The sequence below is a fragment of the Papio anubis genome, chromosome 7, assembly GCF_008728515.1.
Source record: "Papio anubis isolate 15944 chromosome 7, Panubis1.0, whole genome shotgun sequence".
Classification (NCBI taxonomy): Eukaryota; Metazoa; Chordata; class Mammalia; order Primates; family Cercopithecidae; genus Papio; species Papio anubis.
This window is the reverse complement of record NC_044982.1, coordinates 144,574,691-144,600,070: the sequence shown is the minus strand read 5'-3', so window position 1 is coordinate 144,600,070 and position 25,380 is coordinate 144,574,691. Positions and strand designations below refer to the sequence as shown.

The window sequence follows — 25,380 nt, the reverse complement described above, 5'->3', positions numbered from 1 at the left end:
CCCTAATGGGCTCTCTGGTTACTGCTTTACAGACAATCGTTCCCGTTCAGTATGAGACAAGAATGGCCTGCGGGCTGGTCAGAGGTCACGCCTACTCTGTCACGGGGCTGGATGAGGTGAGCCTGGTGGGGCTTGGTGGGGCAAGGGCACCCTCCTGGGTTAACCTCCTGAAGTCAGGACTTAGCTGTTGGGGCCCCTTCCCTGTCTGCAGAGCTTGCCTCTGATCAGGACATTCAGTTCAAGGTCCAAGCCATGCAGAGGGGCCTGTGAAACTGGTAGAGGTGGATCCTGCCACAGTTGATGCATAGTTTGTTTATCTTTGCTTTTCGAGCTAAAGATGGCAATTTTTCCAACATTTCCAATGAATAAATTGAAATATCACTTAACTTTGCTTTTACAAAGTTGGTTTCATGTGTTCTTGAGCTTCCTGTTCTCTCATGTTCAGAAAGCTACATTTGTCTCTGGGTAGCCACGGGGACTGGTTCCAGAAGCCCCAATGTTAACAAAATCTGCAGATGCTCAAGTTCCTTCTATAAAATGGAGTAGTATTTGCATGTAACCTATGCACATCCTCCTGTATACTTTCAATAATCTCTGGATTACTTATGGTACTGAACACAACGGAAATGCTATGTAAATAGTTGTTACACTGCATTGGAGTTTTTTTGGTATTACTTTCTATTGTTTCTTCTTTGTTTTTTGGAATATTTTTGATCCACAATTGGTTATATGCCAAAGCCATGGATACGAGAGGCTGACTGTTCTGTTTTGGTCCTTCTGGGACTTCTGGGCTTTCCTGGGCCATGCCTGAGACAGGAACATCGTAAGGCCTGTTGCACACAGTTGGGCAGGTTGTGCCCTGTACAGAGAGGGATGGGCTGAGAGGGGCAGTTGCCTGCATCGGCCCATTGCAGCAGACCAGAGGAAGTCTGCTTGTTTGTAGTTCCTCAGTCAGCAGGGGCCTTTTGTCTGTCTGTCTTTCTCTCTCTCTCTCTCTTTCTCTCTTTTTCTCTTTTCTTTCCTTTCTTCTTTTCTTTCTTTCCTTTGAGATGGAGTCTCACTCTGTCACCCAGGCTGGAGTGCAGTGGCGCAATCTTGGCTCACTGCAACGTCCACCTTCTGGATTCAAGCAATTCTCCTGCTTCAGCCTCCTGAGTAGCTGGGATTACAGGCGCGTGCCACCAGGCCCAGCTAATTTTTGTGTTTTTAGTAGAGACAGGGGTTTCTCCATGTTGGTCAGGCTGGTCTCGAACTCCTGACCTTGTGATCTGCCTGCTGCGGCCTCCCAAAGTGCTAGGATTACAGGCGTGAGCCACCACACCTGGCCAGCAGAGGCCTTTTTTCTCATTTATATGAAGACACCTGATGTGCTAGCAGGCCCTACTGTTTATGCCCCACCTCCTCCCCTGAAGCTCATAACAGCAGGATGTTCCTGAGAAAATTGCCTCTTAGAAGATAGAGAGGAGATGGCCAAGCCCTAAATCAGGCAGACTCAGGAGGAAAGGTCTGACCCTTCCATTCCCCAGCACACTTCTGATGAGTCTCCTTGGCCAGAGTCAGGCAGAACACCCTCCCGTAAGGGATTTGCCCCCCAGCCCCCTCCCAGCCCGCAGGGCAAGACAGAAGATTCCCTTTCCAGACAGGCTGCGGAGCATGAGAGCTCTTTCTCTGTCTTAAGGTCCTGTTCAAAGGTGAGAAAGTGAAGCTGGTGCGGCTGCGGAATCCCTGGGGCCAGGTGGAGTGGAACGGCTCTTGGAGTGATGGGTAGGTGAGGGGACCCCACGGGATTGGCAGTGGGGGACAACAGGGCCCCGGACAAGGCTGTGTTGGGAACTGAGCCATGAGAGTATTGAAGATGCTTGGTATAAGATTACCCTCAAAACCAACGATCCACAGAGAAGAGGGGCACAAGTGTTGGCTCCAGGGAAGGGCCAGGAGCGGAAGCGGGGTGCCGGGGACCCAGAGAGGTTACTGAGAGCCATTGGCTGGAAAGGAAGGATTCCAGAAAGCGTCGGGAAGGTCCAGGCAGGAAAAGAGTATGAATGCAGGGATCTGGGCTAGACAAGTGACTTCCCTTCTTGGAGTCTTGTGTTGCCTTACCTGTAAAATGAGAACAGTATTATTAGCACTTACCGTGTGGGCTGTTATGAGGAGTAAATGGGACTGTTTTTGGAAAGTTCTGAGCCATTGCCAAGATTTCCTTACCCGTGCTATCCCTGTATGAAGGCACAAGAGCCCTTTGAATTTTACTGCTTATCACGGAAAGGAATAGACTGGGGGCAACAAAAATAACAAACATGGGAAGTTATTTTGACGGCTCCAGCACATTTGTAAAACTTCCATGGTCCCACTGGTTCCTGATGACCTCTACTGAATGGGAGGTGATTCACTACTGAATGAGCCCATGAGCTCCTCTTATTTCAAGAGGGGGATGGCAGGACTCAGTAGAGGAGAAGGACCACCCCCAGGCAGCCTGGGCCCCTGGCTTCTGTGCTTATGTACCGCTGGGTACCTCTTAGCCCAGCATGTAATTACTGGTTTGTTCAGTCATTCATTTAGCAAATGTTTCTTGGGCACCTACTACATAGGAGGCACAGGCCAAGGCACTGGGAATATTCTGTGAACCCACAGCCTCCCTTGATACACTGTGATTAGGGGCTGATCCTCGTGTCCTGACTGCCTCCTGCAGACATTCACATGCCTTCCTTCACTTATCCACGCTACAAATCCTTACTTCCTCAGTGCTGACTTCTGCCAGGCCCTAGGCTGCCGTCTGGGGATGTAGAAATGAACGCAGACTCATGGGCCTTGTGCCTGTGGGTTTAAGGTCCGGGGAAGGACAGGCAAGCACACACCAATAATTGAGATCAGCGCCACAGTAAGGATCACAAAGAGGGGCCTCCGCACCTAGTTTGGGTGGGAGGGGAAGCGTAGAAGGGTTACCTGGAGGGAGCGACTCTCTGCTCTGGGAAGGCCCTCAGTGACTCCTCAGTTGTCTACTTCACTGGCCCAGGTCACCTGCAGGGACCCTTGCTGTGTTCTCCAGCCTCAGAGCTTGGTGTGCGGCCCCACCCTGCTTGCCATGACACTGCCATCACAGGGGCTGGAGACAAGTGAACCCAACGCTGTTCACTCAAGGAGATTCCCTCTACTGCATCCCTTCTCCTGGTCTCAGGAATCTCCATGTCCCCTGCAGGGCTCTCTCACTGACTCCAAGCACCTCCTCAACCCCTTACCTTTCCAGGGAGCACCTAGTTTAGTTGAATTCTCCTCAGTGAGCCTGAAACATATGTGCACTTTATTGGCCCCATTGTGAGGAGAGAGAGAGTGTGAAAACTGCCCAGCCTTTAGAAACACAATGCTGGGCTGTTTCCCGGCACAGGAAAGGAGATGTTTACAGGCTTCGCCTTTTTTTCTTAGTAACTCAGAGTTTCTTATTATATGACAGGCACTCTACTAACAGCTTTGCGTGCATTATTTCATCTGCCTAGCCCAGCCCTGTACACAGGTGACATAATCATTTTCCTTTTGCAATTGAGGAAGCAGAGTCTGACAGAGGTTAAGTGACCTGCCCAAGGTTGCATAGCTAGCACTATTATTAAATGGAACTCCCAGTTTGTCTACGTCCAGAACCGAATTCTTCTTTTTTTTGAGACGGAGTCTTGCTCTGCCACCCAGGCTGCAGTATAGTGGCGCGATCTCAGCTCACTGCAACCTCTGCCTCCTGGGTTCAAGCGATTCTTCTGCCTCAGCCTCCTGAGTACCTGGGACTATGGGCGCTCACCACCACACCTAGCTAATTTTTGTATTTTTAATAGAGACGGGGTTTTACCATATTGGCCAGGCTGGTCTCGAACTCCTGACCTCATGATCCGCCCACCTCGGCCTCCCAAAGTGCTGTGATTACAGGTGTGAGCCTTTGCGACTGGCCCAGAACCCAATTCTTAACCTTTAAAGTATGATGAGGAGAAGGTATGATGAGGAAATGGGTCACCGGCCCATTTAAGGAGTTTAGGCTCAGTCTTGATGTGAGAAGTCACTGCTATTGGGTTTCACACTGAGGGTAACAGATGAGGTCAATATTTTGGTGGTTCACAGTGGCTGCAACTCTTTGTATTTCTCCTGTCCCAACCTACATCAGGCCTTCCCTTCTTCCTCCTTCCTTAATTCCTCCGTTTTCCCACCAGTTGGAAGGACTGGAGCTTTGTGGACAAAGATGAGAAGGCCCGTCTGCAGCACCAGGTCACTGAGGATGGAGAGTTCTGGTGAGTCCAGAACCCAGGAAGACCCAGAAGGGTAAGGGATGGGGAAAAGAGGGGAATCTCAGACATCAGTCCCCAGCTGAGGTTATCAGATTCCAGCCCTTGAGAGATGTGGGCTGTGTTCTCCTCCTCCAGCCCAAGGCCCAGCAAGGATGAGGTTCTGAGAGGAGCCTTCCAGGCCACAGGGACAACTGAGCCCAGGACCAGACCAACATGACATGGCTGTTGCCTCCCCTGTGCCCCTCCGCCACATACTCTATTCCAGCCACATGCACCTTGGCCTTAGCACAGTTCTTTTCTGAGCCTAGGAAGCTCCACTTACCCTGATCTTCCAACGTCAACCTCACCGTCTCAGGTTGCTTCTACTCAGGCTTCAAGTCTCAGCTTAAGGAGAGCTCCCTAAGTTCCCCCAGGACTAGGATTAATTTATGATGCTCATCACCCTTAAAACTGTTTGCTTGTCTGTTCTTTCCCAAACAATCTCTCCTTTCCGTGCACCTGGCACGGCGCCTGGTGCACAGTGGTGGGACACACGGTAACCTTTTGGAGAACTGAATTTCTGTTGAGCTCGCCCATCAAGATACATGAGTTGGAGTCATTGTTTTTTAAGATTTCTGCACTTATTGTTCATAAGTTATACTTCAGTTTCTTAAAAAGGAAAAGTATGTAAATGAAGAATGAATGGATAGGAACAAAAAGTGAAAATGGGTTTTATGGGTTTCTAATTTTTATAGCCATGTTATTTGTATTCCAATTACAACTGATCAGAGGTGCAGAAAGCCTTTAGGTGTATTTATTAAGAGAGTTGTGTTAGAGTTGGAAATCACATTCCTCATACAATATGAAAGCAAAGCCTCATGACAGTTTGAGTATTTTAGTTTCCTTTTCTTCAGATTCCTTCATATTTTTCAGCTTGAAGAGGTATATGTAGAATATAAGTTTGGACATAAACCAACAGGCAAATTTGTAGCAGAGCTTTTCTCATTACTAGGAAATTTGAGTTTTCCAAATCAATGATTATAATAAAGCTTAAGCAGTAGCTAAGAGCAGTCGCTTAGAAAACGAGATGCAAGCCGGGTATGGTGGCATATGCCATAGTCCCAGCTACTTGGGACGCTGAGGTGGGAGGATCACTTGAGCCCAGGAGTTCAAGTATAGCTGGAATAACATCATGAGACCCCATACCTAAAAAATAAAAACAAAAAAAAATAAAGAAAATGAGAAACATGGCTTGTGGCCAATATGTTAGGGGGAAAAAAAAAAAAACCAACATTGTTCTCTTTTTCTTAGTTCGTTTTGGGAAAATAAGAATTTTTCTGTCAACATATTTAATGTCTGACACTGTGGCAGACATTAAGTATGTTGTCTTACACTTGGGAAGGCCAAGGTGGGCAGATCACTTGAGGTCAGGAGTTCGAGACCAACCTGGCCAACATGGTGAAACCCCATCTCTACTAGAAATACAAAATTTAGCTGGGCATGATGGGTGTGGGCCTGTAATTCCAGCTACTTGGAAGGCTGTGGCAGGAGAATTACTTGAAGCCGGGAGCCAGAGGTTGCAGTGAGCCCAGATTGCACCACTGCACTCCAACCTGGATGACAGAGTGAGACTCTGTCTTGGGGGGAAAAAAAAAAAGTCGTCTTAGTATAATGTCAAGTGAAAGGTTTTTTGTGTTTTTATTACTTTATTTTTTAATTTATTTAAAAACTACAATAGAGATGGGCCTCGCTATATTGCTCAGGCTGGTCTCAAACTCCTGGGCTCAAGTGATCCTTCTACCTTGGCCTCCCAAAATGCTGGGATGTGGGCCTGGGTAACACATGGGACCCCAACTTTACAGAAAAATTTAAAATTAGGCAGGTGTGGTGGTGTGTTCCTGTAGTCTCAGCTATTTGAGAGGCTGAAGCAGGGGGTCACTTGAGCCCAGGAGGTTGAGGCTGCAGTGAACTATGATTGTACCACTGCAGTCCATCCTGGGCAACAGAGCAAGACCCTGTCTTAAAAAAAAAGTGCTGGGATTACAGATGTAAGCCACCACACCTGGCCTTCTATTTTTTATGGATATATCATAGCTATATATATTTTGGGGGTACATATGTACCCATATTTTGGGGGTACATGTGATATTTTGATACACATATACAATGTATAATCATCAAATTAGGGTAATTGGGATACCATCATCTCAAATATATATCTTTTCTTTGTGTTGGGAACATTACAATTCTTTTCCTCTAGCTATTTTGAAAGATATATAGGCTGGGCATGGTGGCTCATGCCTGTAATCCCAGCACCTTGGGAGGCTGAGGTGGGTGGATCACCTGAGGCTAGGAGTTTGAGACCAGTCTGGCCAACATGGTGAAACCCCATCTCTACTGAAAATACAAAACACAAAAATTAGCTGAGCGTCATGGCAGGCACCTGTAATCCCAGTTACTTGGGAGGCTGAGGCAGGAGAATCACTTGACCTCAGGAAGTGGAGGTCGCAGTGAGCCAAGATCACACCACTGCACTCCAGCCTGGGCAACAGAGCGAGACTCTGTCTCAAAAGAAAAAAAAAATATATATATATACACATACACACACACACACACACACGTATATATACAGACTGTGTGTGTATATACATATATACGTATACACGTATATATACGTATTAAATGTGTGTGTGTATATATACGTATATATATACAGTATGAAAGCAAAGCCTCATGACAGTTTGAGTATTTTAGTTTCCTTTTCTTCAGATTCCTTCATATTTTTCAGCTTGAAGAGGTATATGTAGAACATAAGTTTGGACATAAACCAACAGGTAAATTTGTAGCAGAGCTTTTCTCATTACAAGGAAATTTGAGTTTTCCAAATCAATGATGATAATATGTATACAGTTTACTTATATATTTTACACAATATGTATATATTTTAATACATATATATGTATACACACACACATATATACACACACACACTATACCATAAATTCTTGTTTAGCTGTATTTGCCTTACTGACTGTGCTACTGAGCACTAGAGCTTTTTTTTTTTTTTTTTTGAGACAGAGTCTCACTCTGTTGCCCAGGCTGGAGTGCAATGGCACAATATCGGCTCAATGCAACCTCTGCCTCCTGGGTTCAAGTGATTCTCCTGCCTCAGCCTCCCAAGTAACTGGGATTACAGGTGCCCGCCATGACGCTCAGCTAATTTTTGTATTTTGTATTTTCAGTAGAGATGGGGTTTCACCATGTTGGCCAGGCTGGCCTCGAATTCCTAGCCTCAGGTGATCCACCCGTCTCAGCCTCCCAAAGTGCTGGGATTACAGGCGTGAGCCACCGCGCCCGGGTGAGCACTAGAGCTTATTTCTTCTATTTAACTGTATTTTGTATCCATTAGCCACCCTCTTTTCATTCTCCCCTCTCCTTCCCTTCCCAGCCTCTGGTAACCACCATCTACTCCCTCTTCCATTACATACACTTTGTTTTAGCTTTCACATATGAGAGTATGCGACATTTGTCTTTCAGGGCCTGGCTCATTTTTGAATCATTGTTAGGAAAGATGGTGGTTTGGAGTAGATGCATCAGAAGTGACAGCGTTTGCCCTGAAAAGGAAACAGAGACTCCTCTGGGACCCTGGCCAAGTTCCCGTGACTGTTTTATTATTGTGCTGTTAGCCCTGGGGTCTTCCACTCCCAGCCCTCCTCACCTTTTCCCGTATGGGTCTCTCTTTTCTTCCAACCTCTCAGGATGTCCTATGAGGATTTCATCTACCATTTCACAAAGTTGGAGATCTGCAACCTCACGGCCGACGCTCTGCAGTCTGACAAGCTTCAGACCTGGACAGTGTCTGTGAACGAGGGCCGTTGGGTGCGGGGTTGCTCCGCCGGAGGCTGCCGCAACTTCCCAGGTGGGAGATGCTCTTGATGGGGGGAGGGTCCAAGCAGAACAAGTTCCAGGCAGAAGAAGCCTAACTAGCGCTTATGAAGTCTTTCTGTTCCAGATGTCCACTATCTTATTAAACCCTCCCTAGTTTACTGAGAAGGAAACCACCATGCTGAGAAGTTTGCAATAGGGAGCTGGTAGTGACTTTGAAGCAGGAAATTGTGGGAACAATGCAGATGTTGCTGGACTTATGATGAGGTTATGTCTAGATAAACCCGTCCATCTTTGAAAACACCCTGAGTCGAAAGTGCATTTAATATGCCTAATCCACCAAACGTCATAGCTTAGCCTGGCCCACCTTAAACATGCTCGGAACACTGACCTTAGCCTAACTAACCTCAGCCTAACCTTAGGGCAAAATCATCTAACAAAAAGCCTATTTTACAATAAAATGTTGAATATCTCATGTAACTTACTTAATACTGCACTAAAAGTGAAAAACAGAATGGTTGTATGAGTACTCAAAATCCAGTTTCTATTGAATGTGCATCACTTTCACATTGTAAAGTTAAAAAATTGTAGCTGAACCATCCTAAGTTGGGGACTGTGAGTACTGTGTAAGTAACAGTAAGGGCAGTATTGGAGAACCAAGTTAGCAGCTGCTGCAATAGTTTAAGTCAGAGATGATGAAAACCTAGACCAAGTCAGTAGCAGCAGAGATGGAGGGAAGAGAGCAGATTTAGGGAGAGCATATTGGGTGATGTATGGAAGGAAGAATAAAGAATGATGTCAAGATTCCCATTACAACATAAGACACACAAGAAGACTGGGTGGGTGGCTCACGCCTATAATCCCAGCACTTTGAGAGACAGAAGCAGGAGGATCACTTGAGCCCAGGAGTTCAAGACCAGCACAGGCAACATAGTGAGATCTCATCTTTACAAAAAATAAAAAAAATGAGGCAGGAGGATTGCTTGAGCTCAGGAGGTTGAGGCTGCAATGAACCATGATCGTGCCATTGCACTCCTGCCTGGGTGACAGAGTAAGACCCTGCCTCAACAAAAATAAAAAAGACAAGAGAAAAATATCAGCGTGTTGTTTTTGGTGGAGTTGACTGTGGGGTTATAGGGAAAGGAATTTAACTTGGGACAAGGAAAGGTTGAGGTTCCTGTAGAGTATCCCAGTGAAGATTTGTAATAGAGTATTGGATGCGCATATTAGATGGCACTTGGTGATATGATAAGAACTCAAAAAATAAAAGACCAGAAATGGTGGCTCATGCCTGTAATCCCAGCACTTTGGGAGGTGGAGGCAGGCAGATCACTGTGGTCAGGAGTTCAAGACCAGCTTGGCTAACACGGGGAAACCCCGTGTCTACTAAAAATACAAAAATTAACCGGGGATGGTGGCGGGCGCCTATAATCCCTGCTACTTGGGAGGCTGAGTCAGAAGAATCGCTTGAACCCAGGAGGCAGAGGCCGCAGTAAGCCGAGATCGTGCCACTGCACTCCAGCCTGGGCAACAGAGCCAGACTGTGTCTCAAAAAATAAAAAATAAAAAATAAAAGGTGAGAGAGATTGAGGCTGGGATATATGGCTCAGGCATCATGAGTGTGTAGGGGGCAGTTAAAAAGCAGAAGTAAGAAAGATTGCCTAGGGAGGCAGGAAGGGTGAGGTAAGAGGAGAAGAGGCCGAGACCAGATTCCAGACACCAACAGCGTTTAAGGAGCAGGTAAGGAAAACAAAATCATCAGCAAAGACTGAGAACGAAAGCTCAGAGGAAGGAAGAGCCACACATCCGGTCAGTACAGCTCTATCTGTATAAAGGGAGCACCCCGCCCCCCCAATAGACAAATGCCCGAATCGTGCTTTCTGTTGATATTTTCTAAGCACCTAGATGCAGGGCATAGAAATAAATAGGTTCCCTCTGTCTCATCTCCTTCCTGCCCTCTGAGAGGCCCCTCTGAATGCATGTTTCCTTTCTTGGGGGGCAGATACTTTCTGGACCAACCCTCAGTACCGTCTGAAGCTCCTGGAGGAGGACGATGACCCTGACGACTCGGAGGTGATTTGCAGCTTCCTGGTGGCGCTGATGCAGAAGAACCGGCGCAAGGACCGGAAGCTGGGGGCCAATCTCTTCACCATCGGCTTCGCCATCTACGAGGTGTGCAGTCCTGATCGGCTCCAGCCCGGGAAACATACTTCCCCAGCGAGGACGCTTCCAGGGGCTTCTAGAGGGGTCCTCTGGCTTCCTCGATATTCAGTGACCCCCAGAGCTCCTGGTATCAGGCCCACTTGTGTTAGTAATAAGCAAAAAATACCAGGGGGGCATCGGAGCAGCAGTGGGGTGGGCCTGGCAGGACGGGTGCTGGGGATCAGGCTTCCACATGCGGGCTGCAGTTGCTGGCATTCCCTTCTGCAGGCTCCTCATCCCCATTCAGATCTGAAGCATCTTCCTTTCTATTTCTCCTCAAGGTTCCCAAAGAGGTATAGCAGCAGCAGCGGCCAGCAGTTGTGTGCAGCACTACCCAGGGGGCCCTGAGTCTGTCTGTGGTTCATCGAGAAGCTTCCTGGTGGGGTGTGTGGGCAGGACTGTGATAGGAGAGGGCCTTGCCCGCGTTAATTCCACTGCAGAGCAGGTGCCTCGGGGCATTGCATGACCTGTGACTACCACCCCCAGATGTGTACTTTCCCCCTCGCACCAGACACTGCGCGTCACACGCCTTTGCACACGCACCCTCCATGCTCACAGCCACACACACAGTCACACAGACGCATTCTGAGGGTGGCCGCCCTGTTGGGATGGAGGAATCACTTCCCTCAGAACCCAGCCAAGTCCTCTAGGCCTTCTTGGGGGTCCTTCCAGCCTGAGGGGCTCCGGAGCTGAGGAGCAGCTGTTCTGGTAAGTGTCCCTGAGTGTGGGGATGGCACAGTTGCCATTCACTGTGAATCACAACAGAAAAGGAAGTAAGGTAGGGAGGCTATTTAAGCGTTGGGAGTCTGAAGTAGGGAGGTTGAGACTGTGACATGGGTGACCAGGGAGTCGGGAAGGGACCCTCGGAGGTGGCTGTGGCAGGACAGGGCGTCCCTCCCAAGCGGCTCACGTCCCGCGGGCTCTCCCATGTCTCAGATGCACGGGAACAGGCAGCACCTGCAGAAGGACTTCTTCCTGTACAACGCCTCCAGGGCCAGGAGCAAAACCTACATCAACATGCGGGAGGTGTCCCAGCGCTTCCGCCTGCCTCCCAGCGAGTATGTCATCGTGCCCTCCACCTACGAGCCCCACCAGGAGGGGGAATTCATCCTCCGGGTCTTCTCTGAAAAGAGGAACCTCTCCGAGTGAGTGCCCGCCCAGCTTTCCCACCTGTTTCTAAAAGCTCACGTGGCCCACTCCAGAGATGGAAGGCGTGAGGCAGCTCGTCACGCCTCCTCCAGAGGTCCTGGCATGTGTTGACCAGCTGAACGTCTTCTGCTCCTGAGCCACTGGCCACATTACCCCCATTCATTCACTCATCCGTTCTGCAGATATTTATTGAGCACCTACTATGTTCCAGGCACTCTCCTAGGCACTAGGCATAGAGTACTGAAGTAAACAGAAAGAAATCCCTGCCTTCATGGAGCTTAATATTCTAATATGAGACAATAATGGATAGGAAAAATATACGTAGCACGTTAGATTTGGAGCGGCGATATGGAGCAAAAATAAAGTACGGAAGAGGGATAGGAGGTGTTGGGGATGCTTGAAATTTTAGGTTAGCATGGCCAGGAAAGCCACATCCTGTCCCTGGTCACCACAGACGAACTCATAGCCCCTGTCACTCTGATCTCTGTCCTTGGAAGACGCACCAGGTACATGGGTAGGTGGCTGGCCATGGGGGGCTCTGAGCAATGCCAACAAGAACCTGCATGCCTGGGCTTGGCTGTTGGGGATGGTGCTGACATGGGCTGGTTCCTGGGGTTGGGGGTGTTAGTTCCAGGGGTTCTCTAGAGGCTGGTCCCGGCTTGGCCGCGGGAAGCCGTGCACCAGAGCAAACCCTCCACGGGCTTCCTGCTTGCTTCTGGTGACACTGAGACCCCACATGTCTGTGTTCCTCACAGGGAAGTTGAAAATACAATCTCCGTGGATCGGCCAGTGGTGAGTGGTTTAGATCTTCTGTGTGGAAAGTCCAGAGGGTACCCTTCTCTGACCATGCAGGGGACAGATGGTGCAGGGGACAGATGGTGCAGGGGACAGTGGGCAGTGGCAGAGGGAATGGGAGTCTGGGCTATGCTGAGCAGTCCCTCCATGGCACTGTAAATCCTGCTTGGCATGGCCGGAAGTAATGGGCCTTATGCACCGGGGGCCATTGAGGCAGTTCAGGGGCTGGGAAGCACGGGAGAGGGTCCTGGAAGGGAGAAGCAATTTGAACAATCAGAGGGAGGGAACAAGACCACAGGAAGGGATGACAAGAGCCGCAGCGAACACTGGATTCTGAGCCTGGATAACATTGGATTTCACACTTAGAGAAAAGAAAGCAAGCTGGTGCGGACCTGGTGTCGACACCTGGATCCTCCACCTACCAGTGGGGTGACCCGAACAATTTCTATAGTCGCTCTCACTCAGTTTCCTGCTCTGTAAAACGGGGACAATAATGTGCCTCACAAGCCTTTTGGGAGGTTTCATCAATGAGATGATGTATGTGAAGTGTCTGGCACAGCATGGGCACTCAAACAGAGGTGTTTTTCACATTTTACACTTTACAAGGTACTTTTCACATGTGTTATCGCAATACTTGCGAGGTTTCTGAGAGGTAGACGGGGTTATAATCCCTGGTGTTCAAGAAAGGAAGTAGGGGCTCAATGGGGTTGAATGACTGCTCTGAGTTCACAGAGCTCAGTAAGTGGCAGGGGTGGAATTCACATTCAGACTCCACGCTGAGGCCAGCCCCCGGCAGTGCGAAGCCCAGAGTCTGAAGCACAGAGTGCTGTGTGTTGGGCTCTCTGTGCTGAGTCTTGTGACTGCCTTGGGGCTTTGGGCTGTAGTCAGTTGGCAGTCTGTGGGGATGACATAGGTCAATGGGAGGACAAATACCCCTCTGAACAGCCTTCTGGGCAGTGAGTCATGGTCATAATCCTGACCCTGACCCAGGTCTCTAAGTGCCTTCTGAATGACCACAGGCGATTGATTTAGTGGTAGGTGTGGGAGGGTCTGTTCTGGTCATCTGGACACCGGTGTACAGTATTGATCAGGACCTGCAAACTCAAAAGCTTACAGGAGCTGGCATGTCACCTGAGTAGAGCAGGCAGGTGCAGGGGTTTTGATGTCCCTGCACTGACACAGTTGTCTGCAGTTCTCACCTGACATTTGGCTCCAGTGTGGAGGGTCAACAGGAATGTTGGGGCCGTGGGCAATCTGGAAGACACAGGGAGCAGCGGCCCTCGGCTCAGCGGATAGTTGCCACAGGGATTACAGGCCCAGGCAGCCTGCCAGAGCTGCTGCTTTTACCAGAGAAAACCTCCCTATGGTGAATGGTTGCTCGAAGATTTTTAAAAAATATTCTATAAATCAAAATCCATTGTCAGGTCAGTTTGAGTGAGCCATGTTTTTGGTGTTTTAGTAACCAATTTCATTTTTATTATTATTTCTATTTATTTATTTATTTTGAGATGGAGTTTCGCTCTTGTCGCCCAGGCTGGAGTGCAGTGGCGCGATCTCGGCTCACTGCAACCTCCGCTCCCCGGTTCAAGCAATTCTCCTGCCTCAGCCTCCTGAGTAGCTGAGATTACAGGTGCCCACCACCACGCCTAGCTAATTTGTGTATTTTTTAGTCGAGACGGGGTTTCACTATGTTGATCAGGCTGGTCCTGAACTCCTGACCTCAGGTGATCCACCCACCTCGGCCTCCCAAAGTGTTGGGATTACAGGCGTGAGCCACCGCACCCAGCCACCAATTTCATTTTTTAAAAAAAGGAAGAAAGCAAGCCTTAGCCAGAAGATCCTTTTCCTTGCCATATGCAGTAAGAGTAAATTACAAAAACAATGGCAGAGTAGTCACTGGTGTCTGGACATGGGGGAGAAAGAATTCTTTTCTCCCTTCACCCTCCATGCCCTTTTTTGGCTCCATGTGACTCAGATTTCTGGACTCCGGAGCCTCACCCCCAAGCTAAAGACCAGGATACAGGGAAGCCAAAAGCCACTGGCCATTCTGGCAACTTGCTTTTCACTTATTCTGCATTTACTGTTTCCTTTTCTTGTGCAGAAAAAGAAAAAAACCAAGGTAGGTGTGTGGGTAGAGAGCACGAAGTGTGTACTCATGCATGTGTGTGTGCATGCGTGTGTGTGTGTGCATGTGTGTTGGAGCTCATATGCATGCATGCACCAGAGTTGCCTCCTCCTCCCCCTCCTTCCCTGAACTCCTGCTGGGGCTGAGAGTGCAGTAATGACAGCTGAGATTTGCTGGGGGAAGGCTACATGCCAAGTACTCTTCTAGGTGATTTCCATGATTAATTCCATCCTCACAACAGCCCTATCCCCATTTTCACAGGGAGAAAAGGTACAGACAGATTGACTAACTTACCCAAGGCCACACAGCCAGGGAGGGGCAGAGCCAGTACTTAGAGCCAGGCAGTCTGGGTCCAGAGTCTGTGTCCTGAACCACAAGAGGCCATCATACACCATCAGATTTGGTGCTAGCATTTCTGGTGGTGCCTGGTGGTGATGGATCCATCACAGGGGACCTCCGGGTACTGGTGCTGGCCCAGACCAGAGCTGACACTCAGCAGGCACTACCACATTCCAGGCACTGTGCTTGGGGTCAAACTCTCTTTTTGTGTTTTTTTCCCCCAATTATAACAATAGCTACAAAGTAGGGTGCTGTTATTTTTCCCCTTTCACAGGTGAGATAGACTCAGAGAAGTGAACTTGCCCAAGGAACAGAACTAATAAGTGGGGAAAATGGAATTGGAAACCATGTTGTTTACTCCCAACACCTGTGTTTCTTGCCCCTCTGTCTCTGGTGCCAGGCCCCTACACTTCAAGGCCTGCATTGTCCAGACCCACACTCAGGCCTGCTGGTGTGTGCCTGGCAGGGATGCTCCATGGCCACATCATATCCATCCTACACATCCCCCCTCAGACTGTGACCTCCATTTGCTCTGGGATCCCCACAAGCTTCAGCTGCTTGAGCAAGACACTTTGCTTAGAAGGCAGAGCAAGCCAGGGCCTCTGGAGCCTGCTGGGAGCCAAAGCTGGGGAGCTGTTTCCTTGGGTCTATTTGCTTGAGCTGTCCTAGATGAGCCGCATGGAAGGGCAGTGACGCCTGAGCCCGGGCGGGCTGCTTTTCTGCTCTGAGAGGCTCTAACTGCCCTGTTGTTCTCTTCATTGCAGCCTCAATCCCCACAGCCTTGCCTTCCCTGGGCTTTCCCTACAGGTGCACCGCACCCACCAGTGTTGGCGCCATGCAGCAGCCGCTCTCCACCCTTTTCATATCCTTGTCACTTGCACGAGCATGTCTTGAAAATATCCCTTGTTTGTGTAGTATCTTAAATGGTTTTGCGGTATGATTTTGCATTCCGTATCTCATTTGATCCCCACAAGAGCCCGATGAGGAGGGAAAGCAGGTTTTACTATTAAAGGATGAGTAAACTGAGGCCAGAGAGATCTCTTATATGAGGGGCAGGGCTGGGATTCCGGCCCAGTGTTCTGATGGCTCACCCACTGACCATGCCGCTAATCCGTGTCCTTTTTCAGTCTGTACTTTGCAGAGTCCTAGAGGATCCTTGGAGGTGCCTCAGTAGCTGCCATGGTGATGTGGGGTGCTGAGGGCAAAGAGCTCTGTTCTCATTAATCAGAGCAGCTCTGTTTTTTAATGACTTTATATACACGGTGTTTCTGCAGGAAATTTAATTTGAACAGTGTTTCCATCTGGGAAAAAAAAAAAAGTCCACAAAATACTTGACAATCACTGCACTTTTAGCATTCTTAGCATTTCACATGCTGAGCTCAGTACTCCACCATGAGGGATGGAGTGGGTATGAAAAGATAAAGAACTGAAGTCACACAGCTTGTCAGTGGCAGAGATAGAGCTTGAACTGAGGTTGAAGAGCTCCCGCCTGTTCTTTTCCTCTTCTCACTGGATAAAGCTGCTCCAAGAGAGAGGCTGCCTCAGTGTGCCTGTTCAGACTGTAATCCTCACTTCCTTCCTGCCCGCTCCCTCCTTCCCTCCTCTCTCCAGCCCATCATCTTCGTTTCGGACAGAGCAAACAGCAACAAGGAGCTGGGTGTGGACCAGGACAGTCAGAAGGGGAGGCAAAGGCTGAGACAGAATCAGCCCTGATAGAGACAAGAGCAGTCCCCACAGGTGTCTGAGCACGTGGCATGGGTGGGGCGGCCAGCGCACTACGGGGGCTTCCTATGCGCTTGGGATACACGGGCTGGAGGCTTCCCAGGGGGTTGTCTTGAACATCTAGAGGTTTGGATTCGTCCCACTGACCTTTTCTCTCAGCAAGTTCCCCTGAAATTCGGGCTGCTGCTTGGGTGAATATCCCAGGATGGGGATTCCATTCTAGGAGTGGACTGGCAGGCTGTTAGATTGGAGTGGGGTGCTTAGTGGAGGTGAGCCTTAGAGGCAAAAGTCTTCAGACCAATCGAGGCCCCTCTTCTATCCATGGCCTCGTGCACTGGGGCCTAGGGGAGGTTCTCTGAGGACTTGGCCTTGACGACAGAGTGGCTGGAGGAATCAGAACAGTCAGACCTTTGACCTGCGGGCACCTTTGTTTGGAATGGTCGGGCCTGGGATGGTGGAGGCGGCTCTTGTGGGTGGGGACTGGGGTGGTGGGGAGGAGGCTGTCTGTGTCTGCATGGCCGCCACATCTCCTTTGGCTGGGGGCGTCAGGGCTGGAGAGGTGTGGAGTGAGGTGTCACTGAGGCCTCGATGCATCTCACTGCAGCTCACCGGTCTGCATTTGCCCCTGTCCCAGCTCCTACTGTCACCTCTGGCCGTTTTAGGCACTTGGCTCCCTTGGCCCAGAGGAGCTTGTCCCTCAGGCCTGTGCACCTCTGACCCCTGTGAACCAGTTTTCCTTTGTGCCTCCACAGCCACAGCCTGGCAGCTCTGACCAGGAAAGTGAGGAACAGCAACAATTCCGGAACATTTTCAAGCAGATAGCAGGAGACGTGAGTACCTCCAAGCCCAGGACGCCCACAGGTGCTGCTTCTCTCCTGGATTAACTGCTCAGATTACCAATTATTTTGTTACTGTTTGGTAGGGTCATTTTGGACTTCGGTGGAGCCAGGGAATGTGTGTGTGGCACAGAAATCCACAAGTCCTTGAGTTTTGGACTGCCACATCCACTGGTGGGCTCAGAGGCCTTTTTGCTCTGCTCACGGTGGTCCTGATAGCTGGGGTGCAGTATCTGGCCCCCGTCTTCCTCAGAAAAGCCCTAGCTTCCCATGACATAACAGCACCGACAGGGATTTCACAAACACGGCCAGCTGGAATTTGTTTTACAAAGCGTCTGCGCCAGGAGCTACTGTACTCCTGAACCATGACCCTCCTCTCCCTTCCTCCTCAGGACATGGAAATCTGTGCAGATGAGCTCAAGAAGGTCCTTAACACAGTCGTGAACAAACGTGAGTTGCTCAAACCAAATGTAGGGGGTGGGTGGGGAGTCCCATTGTCTCAAAGCACCTTCTCACTCTTCTCCATCCCCCCAGACAAGGACCTGAAGACACACGGGTTCACACTGGAGTCCTGCCGTAGCATGATCGCGCTCATGGATGTATCCTTCCTGCCGCCCCTTCCCGACCCTCTGTCATCAGCCCACGGGGGCCAAGGCACCATACAGGGTGCCCAGTCAGGCAAAGGGCCCTAATTTGTGCCCAGGAAAACACTTAATTCAGAACCTGATTCAGAACATCTTGGATACTCCTCTGAAAGGGGTTGTTAGAGGCTGAAGGGGAGGACGTTGGGTTGTAACTGCCCTAATCCCTGTGCTTCTCTCAGGCCTGGGATCCTGCCCAAGCAAAAGTGGCCCTTAGGAGATCGGCTCCCTGGGGTACAGAGTAGGTGCAATCTCTGACTGGTGGCGGAGTGGAGGGGAGGGTTAAAGACCACCACAGGGTTAGGACAGCCCAGGCAGAGTCTTCTAGACCCTCCCTCCAAATCCAGGGGGATTTTGCTGTGCGCTGTGTAGCCCTGACCTCCCTCCTCCAGACAGATGGCTCTGGGAAGCTCAACCTGCAAGAGTTCCACCACCTCTGGAACAAGGTTAAGGCCTGGCAGGTGGGAAGAGAAAATGAAGTGTGGGAGTGAAGAACGGGGTTGATTTGGAGATTCAGTGTGTGACCTCCATCCTCAAATTTTCTGTTGCCAGAAAATTTTCAAACACTATGACACAGACCAGTCTGGCACCATTAACAGCTACGAGATGCGAAATGCAGTCAATGACGCAGGTGCTAAGAAGGAAGGGGTGGGAGGGATGTGGACCCGAGGCGGTGGGAGCAGGAATGGGAGGGGACTAGGCTACTAGGACCCCACTAGAGAAAGGAGAGGGAAAGGGCTTCTCATTTTCCTTTCCCAGGTCACAGGGTGGCCGAGAGGCAAGGAAAATAGAAGGCAGGCCCAAGGCCTCCAGCTCCATGTCCCCCTTTAACGTGGTCCCCTCCACAGGATTCCACCTCAACAACCAGCTCTACGACATCATTACCATGCGGTACGCAGACAAACACATGAACATCGACTTCGACAGTTTCATCTGCTGCTTCGTCAGGCTGGAGGGCATGTTCAGTAAGTAGGGGAGAGTGGCTGCCCTCCGCTCTCTTGCAGGGGCAGTTGTGGCAACAGGCATCTCACCTGATAATCTCCAGTCTGCCCCATCCAGGCGCAACAAGGGCCAAGGCCCTCTTTAGGCCCAGAATGGGATGGCAAAGCTGGTGATTCTCTGCCTGCAGATCTTTGTGCTGATGAGGGACAGCACTGGGCACATGGTCCTCTTTGGGAAGTTACAGTAGTACAGGTAGAGTGCACCTGTAACTGGCCTCTGGCCTGTGCCTTCTTTCACAGGAGCTTTTCATGCATTTGACAAGGATGGAGACGGTATCATCAAACTCAACGTTCTGGAGGTAAAGCATAGGCACAGCATATTCCCCCTGCACATTAAAACGCAAGGTGAGGGTCAGCAAGGCAGACTGGACCCACGGTGTGCTCATTTCCACACAGTGGTGGAGGGAGGGGATAGGAACAGAACGTGGAGGGAGGCTCAGCGGGCTCACAGGACACATGCACTTGAGGCCTAAAGGGACCTCTGCCCCCCCAGTCACTCGATGCTGGAAAACATGCACCTTCTTAGGGAAGATCTAGGAGAAAGGAAACAGTAAGCCACTGCTTCTTGGAAAATCTTCCAGAGGTCTGACCTACTGGGACTGTTCCCTTTCCTCTTGCCCGTAAGATTCCTGGGGCGCGGGGTCACTCTTTTCTGATCTACGTTCTGATCTTGGGACTTCTTTCAGTGGCTGCAGCTCACCATGTATGCCTGAACCAGGCTGGCCTCATCCAAAGCCACGCAGGATCACTCAGGATTTCCATCTCGCCCTCTATTTCCAAAGCCACGTACCTCAAAGGACCCAGCAGCTGCACCCCTGCAGTCCTCCAGGCACCTCATCAGTCCTGTTCCTCCTCCATTTTACCCCCTCCTCATCCCTGACCAGTCATGCCTAGCCTGGCCCTTTAGTAAAGCAGTGAGGTAGGAAGAACAAGCCCTTGTCTCTCTGCCGTGTGGAGGAAAGTGCCTGCCTCTGGTCCGAGCCGCCTTGGTTCTGAAGCGAGTGCTCCTGCTAACCTTGCTCCAGGCTGTCTGCAGAAGCACCTGCTGGTGGCACTCAGCACCCCCTTGTGCTAGAGCCCTCCATCATCTTCACGCTCTCCCACCATGGACCAGGAACCAAACCAGCACTGGGTTCTGCCTGGTTATTTCAGGAGAGGCCTGCTGTGGGGTAAACTCACTCAGTGGAATAGGGCTGGTTACTTTGGGCTGTCCGACTCGTAAGTTTGGCTGCATTTTAAAAAAAGCTGATCTAAATAAAGGCATGTGTATGGCTGGTCCCCTTGTGTTTTGTTGTCTCACATTTAGATATCAGCCATAGCATGACTGAATGGCTTCCAATTCTACACTCACCTATGACCTAGAAGAGAACAATGAAAAACATACACAAAAAATCTTGAACCCCCCCTTTAATCATGCCTATTGCTATTTCTTGAGCATAGGAATTGCTCAGATACTTTCCAAGACATAAAAGGAAGGCAGAGGAATAGTTGTTACTGTAAAAGATATCAAGAATAAATGGGTTATGTACAACAGGAGGGGCCAGTTACCTGAATGTAATGGAGTGGAGATTGAGCTATCCTAGCTCCTCTGTTCACTAACTGGCCTGTCGTGTGACCGTGGACAAAACCCTGAACGCAGCAGTTTGCTAAACTTACCTGGACCATGGCCTGTGGCATATCTACAGGCATCCTGTGTTTTCCACCCAGTTTCCTTCTTCCTCGCTAAGCCAACGTGGAAAGGGCTGACCATGAATATGCAGACAAGGTAACGAAAGTAAACTGTCAGTTAGTAAAAGTACTTTATTTTCCTCTTGTATTTGCTTTATATCTTGCTTTACAAAGTTATGAAGTTCACAGCTTTATACCAAAATGTAAGAAGGCTATTTGCTTATAAACATTTTTGCAGTCATCTGATTTCATTCTTGTAATCCATATTCAATATTAAAAAATCAGAAACCAAGGGTGCTGGAGCAGCTCTAGGGCATATATTTCTCTTAAATAGGAGAAAGATTTTCAACAGCTTTTCCTCCTTGACACGCTCCTCTCCCAGTTTATTTGGGTCACTACCTTGAGTTTAGAGTGAATCTGGGAAATTTAGTCACCAGGTAACCCAGCAGGGCTGTACACTTGGGCTTGGAGGAGGTGAGGTTAGAGGTTACTGTCTAACACAGTAGGTCTGGTTTCTATGAGGAGCTCACATCCACTTGCATAGGGAACTCAGTCTATCCCAAATCACCTCCACCACAACTTCTATTCCCGTCTGTGAGACCGCTTCTCTTAAACCCGAGGAACCTGATGATTTGGGGGCAGGAATAAAACCATTATTTTATAAATGTGGCAGGTATGGCCTTCATAATTCTAGAAGCTCCCGTTTAGGTAACAGAAACAAAATTGAGAAGCAAGCATAAACTGCAGTTATTTGAGCAAACCAGAGCATATGTGCTGTTCAAATCCCACTTTACAATATACTTCAATCTCACCTCCAATGAATTCTCTTCCATAAAATACACCATTCCACTAAGTATATACCTACTCCCACCAAATCATTCACATGCCTCATCACTAAAGTTGTCCATTGTATAATCTACCAGAAAAAAGACAAAATAAAACCTGTGGCAAGCAAATAATCACTTAAACAGTAATAATATTGCCTCTAAATTAAAGGTAAGTCAGGAGCTGAACACTCAACTGTTAACTCTTCTGGGGAAGAAAAAAGTTTTTCCCACAAAAGCAAGAGTGCAGTAGTAAGTAATGACTTGCTCTCAAATTCAAGTAACATCAGGTCAAGATAACCTTTGCTGTTAGAGTTTTGTTTGCATTGTGTGGAATTGCTTTATAAACTGAGTAGAGAGGTATGCCAAAATTATTTTTAACCTAATTAAAAACTCTCACATAAAACTTGAAGTGACATATTTCATCAGAACAAACTGCCATTTTAACACTAGCATAGGTACACAAAAGGATTTATACTATGGTTTTCTTGGCTTTAAGCCATTAGAAGTAGGCAAAAGCAACCAAGAATAACATTCTAAAAGTGGTTCCAACTACTTTAAAGACATCAATCAGTTTTTGTCAGGTCACTTAATGGTTTCCTTCCTTCACAAAGCTACTAAATGCCAGAGTCAACAAAGATCCCTGAGCCACAGCTCTTCTCTGAGGGGAAACAGGGTTATAATAAGTCACGACATTGTGGAAGACATTAAAAAAAGAAGGCAAAGTTCTGCATAATTTTCAAGACACTTGTAAGTAGTAACACACAACCATAAGCAGCCAAAATGCTTATGGTCCCTTTATTTCTTAACAGAGGGCTAGAACGGTTCATTTTGGGTAACATGCTAATCTGGTGTTAAAAGAATTTCATGTGTTCTTGAAACAAAGGCATTATTACTGCCACTGCTTCAAAAAAAGCCTTCGTGAAATGAAGAAAAATATGACAAGTACAGGTTCCCACGCGTACACATGCACACAAAGGAACCTGCACACTTGCACATACACAGGCAGATACAGACACACAGTTCCACCAAAGCGACATCCAAATCGGAGTTCTTACTGATTCTACCAGTCTGTAATACTCTCAGAAGTTCCCCACAACTGCCCGACACCTCACCTAGCCTCTTCCTGCTGCACAAAGGCTCCTCCACTCTCATCTTTTCGACACATCCTCAGGCAGGGCAGAAGGGCACTATGCCGCAGAGCATTCGAGGCTCTCTCAGCACACAGCCAGCCAGCATGAAAATGCGGCTTCACTACAGCCCAGAGAAAAGGGCCAGGTTTAGTCATCGATCCAAATGCATCTTCCCGGGAAACGACCATTCCCAAACACACAGAACAGCTTGGCTTCTCTGGATATCCTTATAGGAAACAGGGGTGAGAGGTGGGAAAAGCTTCTTAATCTCACACAGAAACAGCACGAATATTTAACACATTTTTTGCAACAAGATCTTCTCTGTTCTCCATTAAGCATCACATAAATTTCACTAGTGTGGTTAACAAAATGGCTTTCCCCAAGGACAGAAGTCAAGAACTTGTGGGGGCATTTATTATCTAGTACTAGGCCATTCATTATCTCCTAGATTAACCTTTTTTTCTTTTTTGAGGTGGAGTTTCACTCTGTTGCCCAGGCTGGAATGCAGTGGTAGGATCTTGGCTCACTGCAACTTCTACCTCCCAGGTTCAAGTGATTCTCCTGTCTCAGCCTCCCAAGTAGCTGAGACTACAGGCACACGCCACCACACTCAGCTAATTTTTGTATTTTTAGTAGAGACTGGGTTTCACCATGTTGGCCAGGCTGGTCTCAAACGCCTGACCTTGAGTGATCCACCCACCTCGGCCTCCCAAAGTGCTAGGATTATAGGCGTGAACCACCAAGCCCAGCCTTCTAGATTAATTCTTAACATTTTTTGGATCAACTAAGAACCACTGGAGCCTTTTCTGGAAAAAAGAACACATACTCAGTCTCACACACAATTTCTGGGGGTTCACAGACCCTCTTGAAGCCTATCCATGAACCCCCTGGTGAAGTCCCCCTGCCCGATAGCCTGAGGGAACACATGTGAGTAGATGTGTGTGCACTAATAGGGGCGAAGACAGACCTGGATGCTCTGCAATCCCAGAGAGCATGTCCCAAAGCTTGGTATGTGGCCCTGGGCTCCTCCCCCTTATTTTCTCTCTCTGAAGAAGCTTTCTGAGGTTTTTTGTTTTTTGTTTTTTTTGAGATGGAGTCTCACTCTGTCACCCAGGCTGGAGTGCAGTAGCGCAATCTCGGCTCACTACAATCTCCGCCTCCCGGGTTCAAGCGATTCTCCTGCCTCAGCCTCCTGAGCAGCTGGGATTACAAGCACACACCACCACGCCCAGCTTATTTTTGTATTTTTAGTAGAAATGGGGTTTTGCCATGTTGGCCAGGCTGGTCTCCAACTCCTAACCTCAGGTGATCTGCCTGCCTCAGCCTCCCAAAGTGCTGGGATTACAGGCATGAGCCACCACGCCTGGCCACTTTCTGAGTTTTGAGGATCCAGAAACAAAAGGCTGGAAAGCAACACTTCTACAGGTTTACTGATGAGTCTGGAGAGAATCCAAAAACAAAGCCCCACTGAGGGTTTGTGAATTTGGCTGTTCTCAGTGGCCAGGCAGAGTCTCTGCTCCACTCTTCTTTCCCACCTAGCAGGGAAGTGAAGGCAAAGAACTGTCTCAGAAACAAGTCTCTAGGAAGTCTGCTTGAGGTCCTAAAAACCGTATTCAGATGCTTTATTCTAACCCCTTCTCCCCCACCATCTTGGGTGCTGCAGAGGGGTGGAAAACACCCATGAGCCCAGAGGAATACTGGATGGCTGCCATCAGTCTAGGCACAGCCATATAGTGGGAGAGATGGAGGCTGGCAACTGAACAAACCAAAAAGGGTTCAAACCGACATTAGGCTTGCAGGGTCAGACGCTAGAAAGGAAGATAAAGGTACACCTCCAGCTGCAACAGCCTGACAGGATCTGTGGCAGGTAGTGCCCAGTTCAACAGCAAACGTAAAGGTAGACATTAGGTCTACGCACTGCCTCACACTGAGCTTTCTATCCACATTTACAGAGGTTTGCTAGGAAGTGGTGTTGTAAGGACTTGTCACCATGTGATTTGCTTTCTGAATTCCTAAAATATGGTCAGCAGAGCAGCCACTGTTTGTCAAAAATCTACTGTGTCCTTTAGCACTTAAAGCCAGCTCTGTCCATCTATGAAGCAAGAAAACAGGGACACACACTGCACATAATTGTTAAGAAAGAAAACTATTTGCTTCCAGTTTGAATACCCAGCTATTACAAATAGAGAAATTAAAACTGATCCCGAACGTCTAGCACTTAAACAAATTTGTACTTAAAAGCCTGACTATAGGTTTAAACCATCATAAGAACATAAACTAAACATTGCAAACTGAAGTCAATAAAATATACATATGATTAGGGTCAAACTGGGTAACCAATTAGGATCTGTATCTTTAATAAACACCTGGAGAACGCAAGTAGCATAAATCACTATATGCCATGCTGTCCCAGAGGAGTGTGGTTCCCTAACATCTGTCTAAATCTATTTAAAACCTCCAGCACGAACTTAAAGAGTAATCTATCATCCCATAGAGCTGCCCAGACTTATGCTAGAGGCCTGGCTAGTAACCGCTTTCTCCTTCCTTGCTTCACCAAGGAAGGGAAGAGAGTGGCCTGTGTGGGGGGCTGATGTGAAAACAGTTCAACTAATGACTTCCCAACGTGGGAGGCAAACAACTTCATGAATCAATTTTGCTGTCATCTTCAGCATGTCGTTCAATATGTCCTGCAGCATCCTAGGAATGAAGGGAAAAGGACCCATGAGAGAGAAGTTGAGAGTAAGACAGGAGAAAGTCAAAGCCAAGGAAAGCCGCGTGGGTCCATTCCACCTAGGATCCAGACGGGAAAGGCAGTCAGG

The 25,380-nt window shown here is 48.6% G+C and overlaps 2 protein-coding genes across 15 annotated transcripts in view; one reads left to right on the top strand and one right to left on the bottom strand.

Moving 5' to 3' along the window:
- Positions 1-20,214, top strand: part of CAPN3 (calpain 3) — a 58,351-nt gene extending 38,137 nt beyond the window's left edge. The window contains exons 7-24 of one of the 8 annotated variants that reach the window (XR_004185188.1): positions 33-116; positions 1,679-1,764; positions 4,188-4,265; positions 8,000-8,160; positions 10,129-10,298; positions 10,610-10,621; positions 11,265-11,473; positions 12,233-12,269; positions 14,374-14,391; positions 16,348-16,473; positions 17,211-17,288; positions 17,687-17,744; positions 17,829-17,893; positions 18,328-18,396; positions 18,488-18,566; positions 18,784-18,900; positions 19,177-19,235; positions 19,623-20,214. Coding sequence is in view for 6 of the 8 variants with exons in the window: in XM_021940480.2 (XP_021796172.1) it covers positions 33-116; positions 1,679-1,764; positions 4,188-4,265; positions 8,000-8,160; positions 10,129-10,298; positions 10,610-10,621; positions 11,265-11,473; positions 12,233-12,269; positions 17,211-17,288; positions 17,687-17,744; positions 17,829-17,893; positions 18,328-18,396; positions 18,488-18,566; positions 18,784-18,900; positions 19,177-19,235; positions 19,623-19,649 (1,389 nt within the window). In the remaining 2 variants the exon portion in view is untranslated. The other 7 variants (XR_004185189.1, XM_031668796.1, XM_021940480.2 and 4 more) reach the window with 7 other exon arrangements.
- A 502-nt stretch (positions 20,215-20,716) lies between these two features.
- ZNF106 (zinc finger protein 106) overlaps positions 20,717-25,380 on the bottom strand; it is an 81,841-nt gene continuing 77,177 nt past the window's right edge. For 6 of the 7 annotated variants that reach the window (XM_009209991.2, XM_009209992.3, XM_009209994.3 and 3 more), the window contains one exon: positions 20,717-25,258. In XM_009209991.2, the coding sequence (XP_009208255.2) occupies positions 25,202-25,258 (57 nt within the window). In that variant the 3' untranslated portion in view covers positions 20,717-25,201. The remainder of the gene's footprint in view (positions 25,259-25,380) is intronic. The other variant, XM_009209993.3, reaches the window with a different exon arrangement.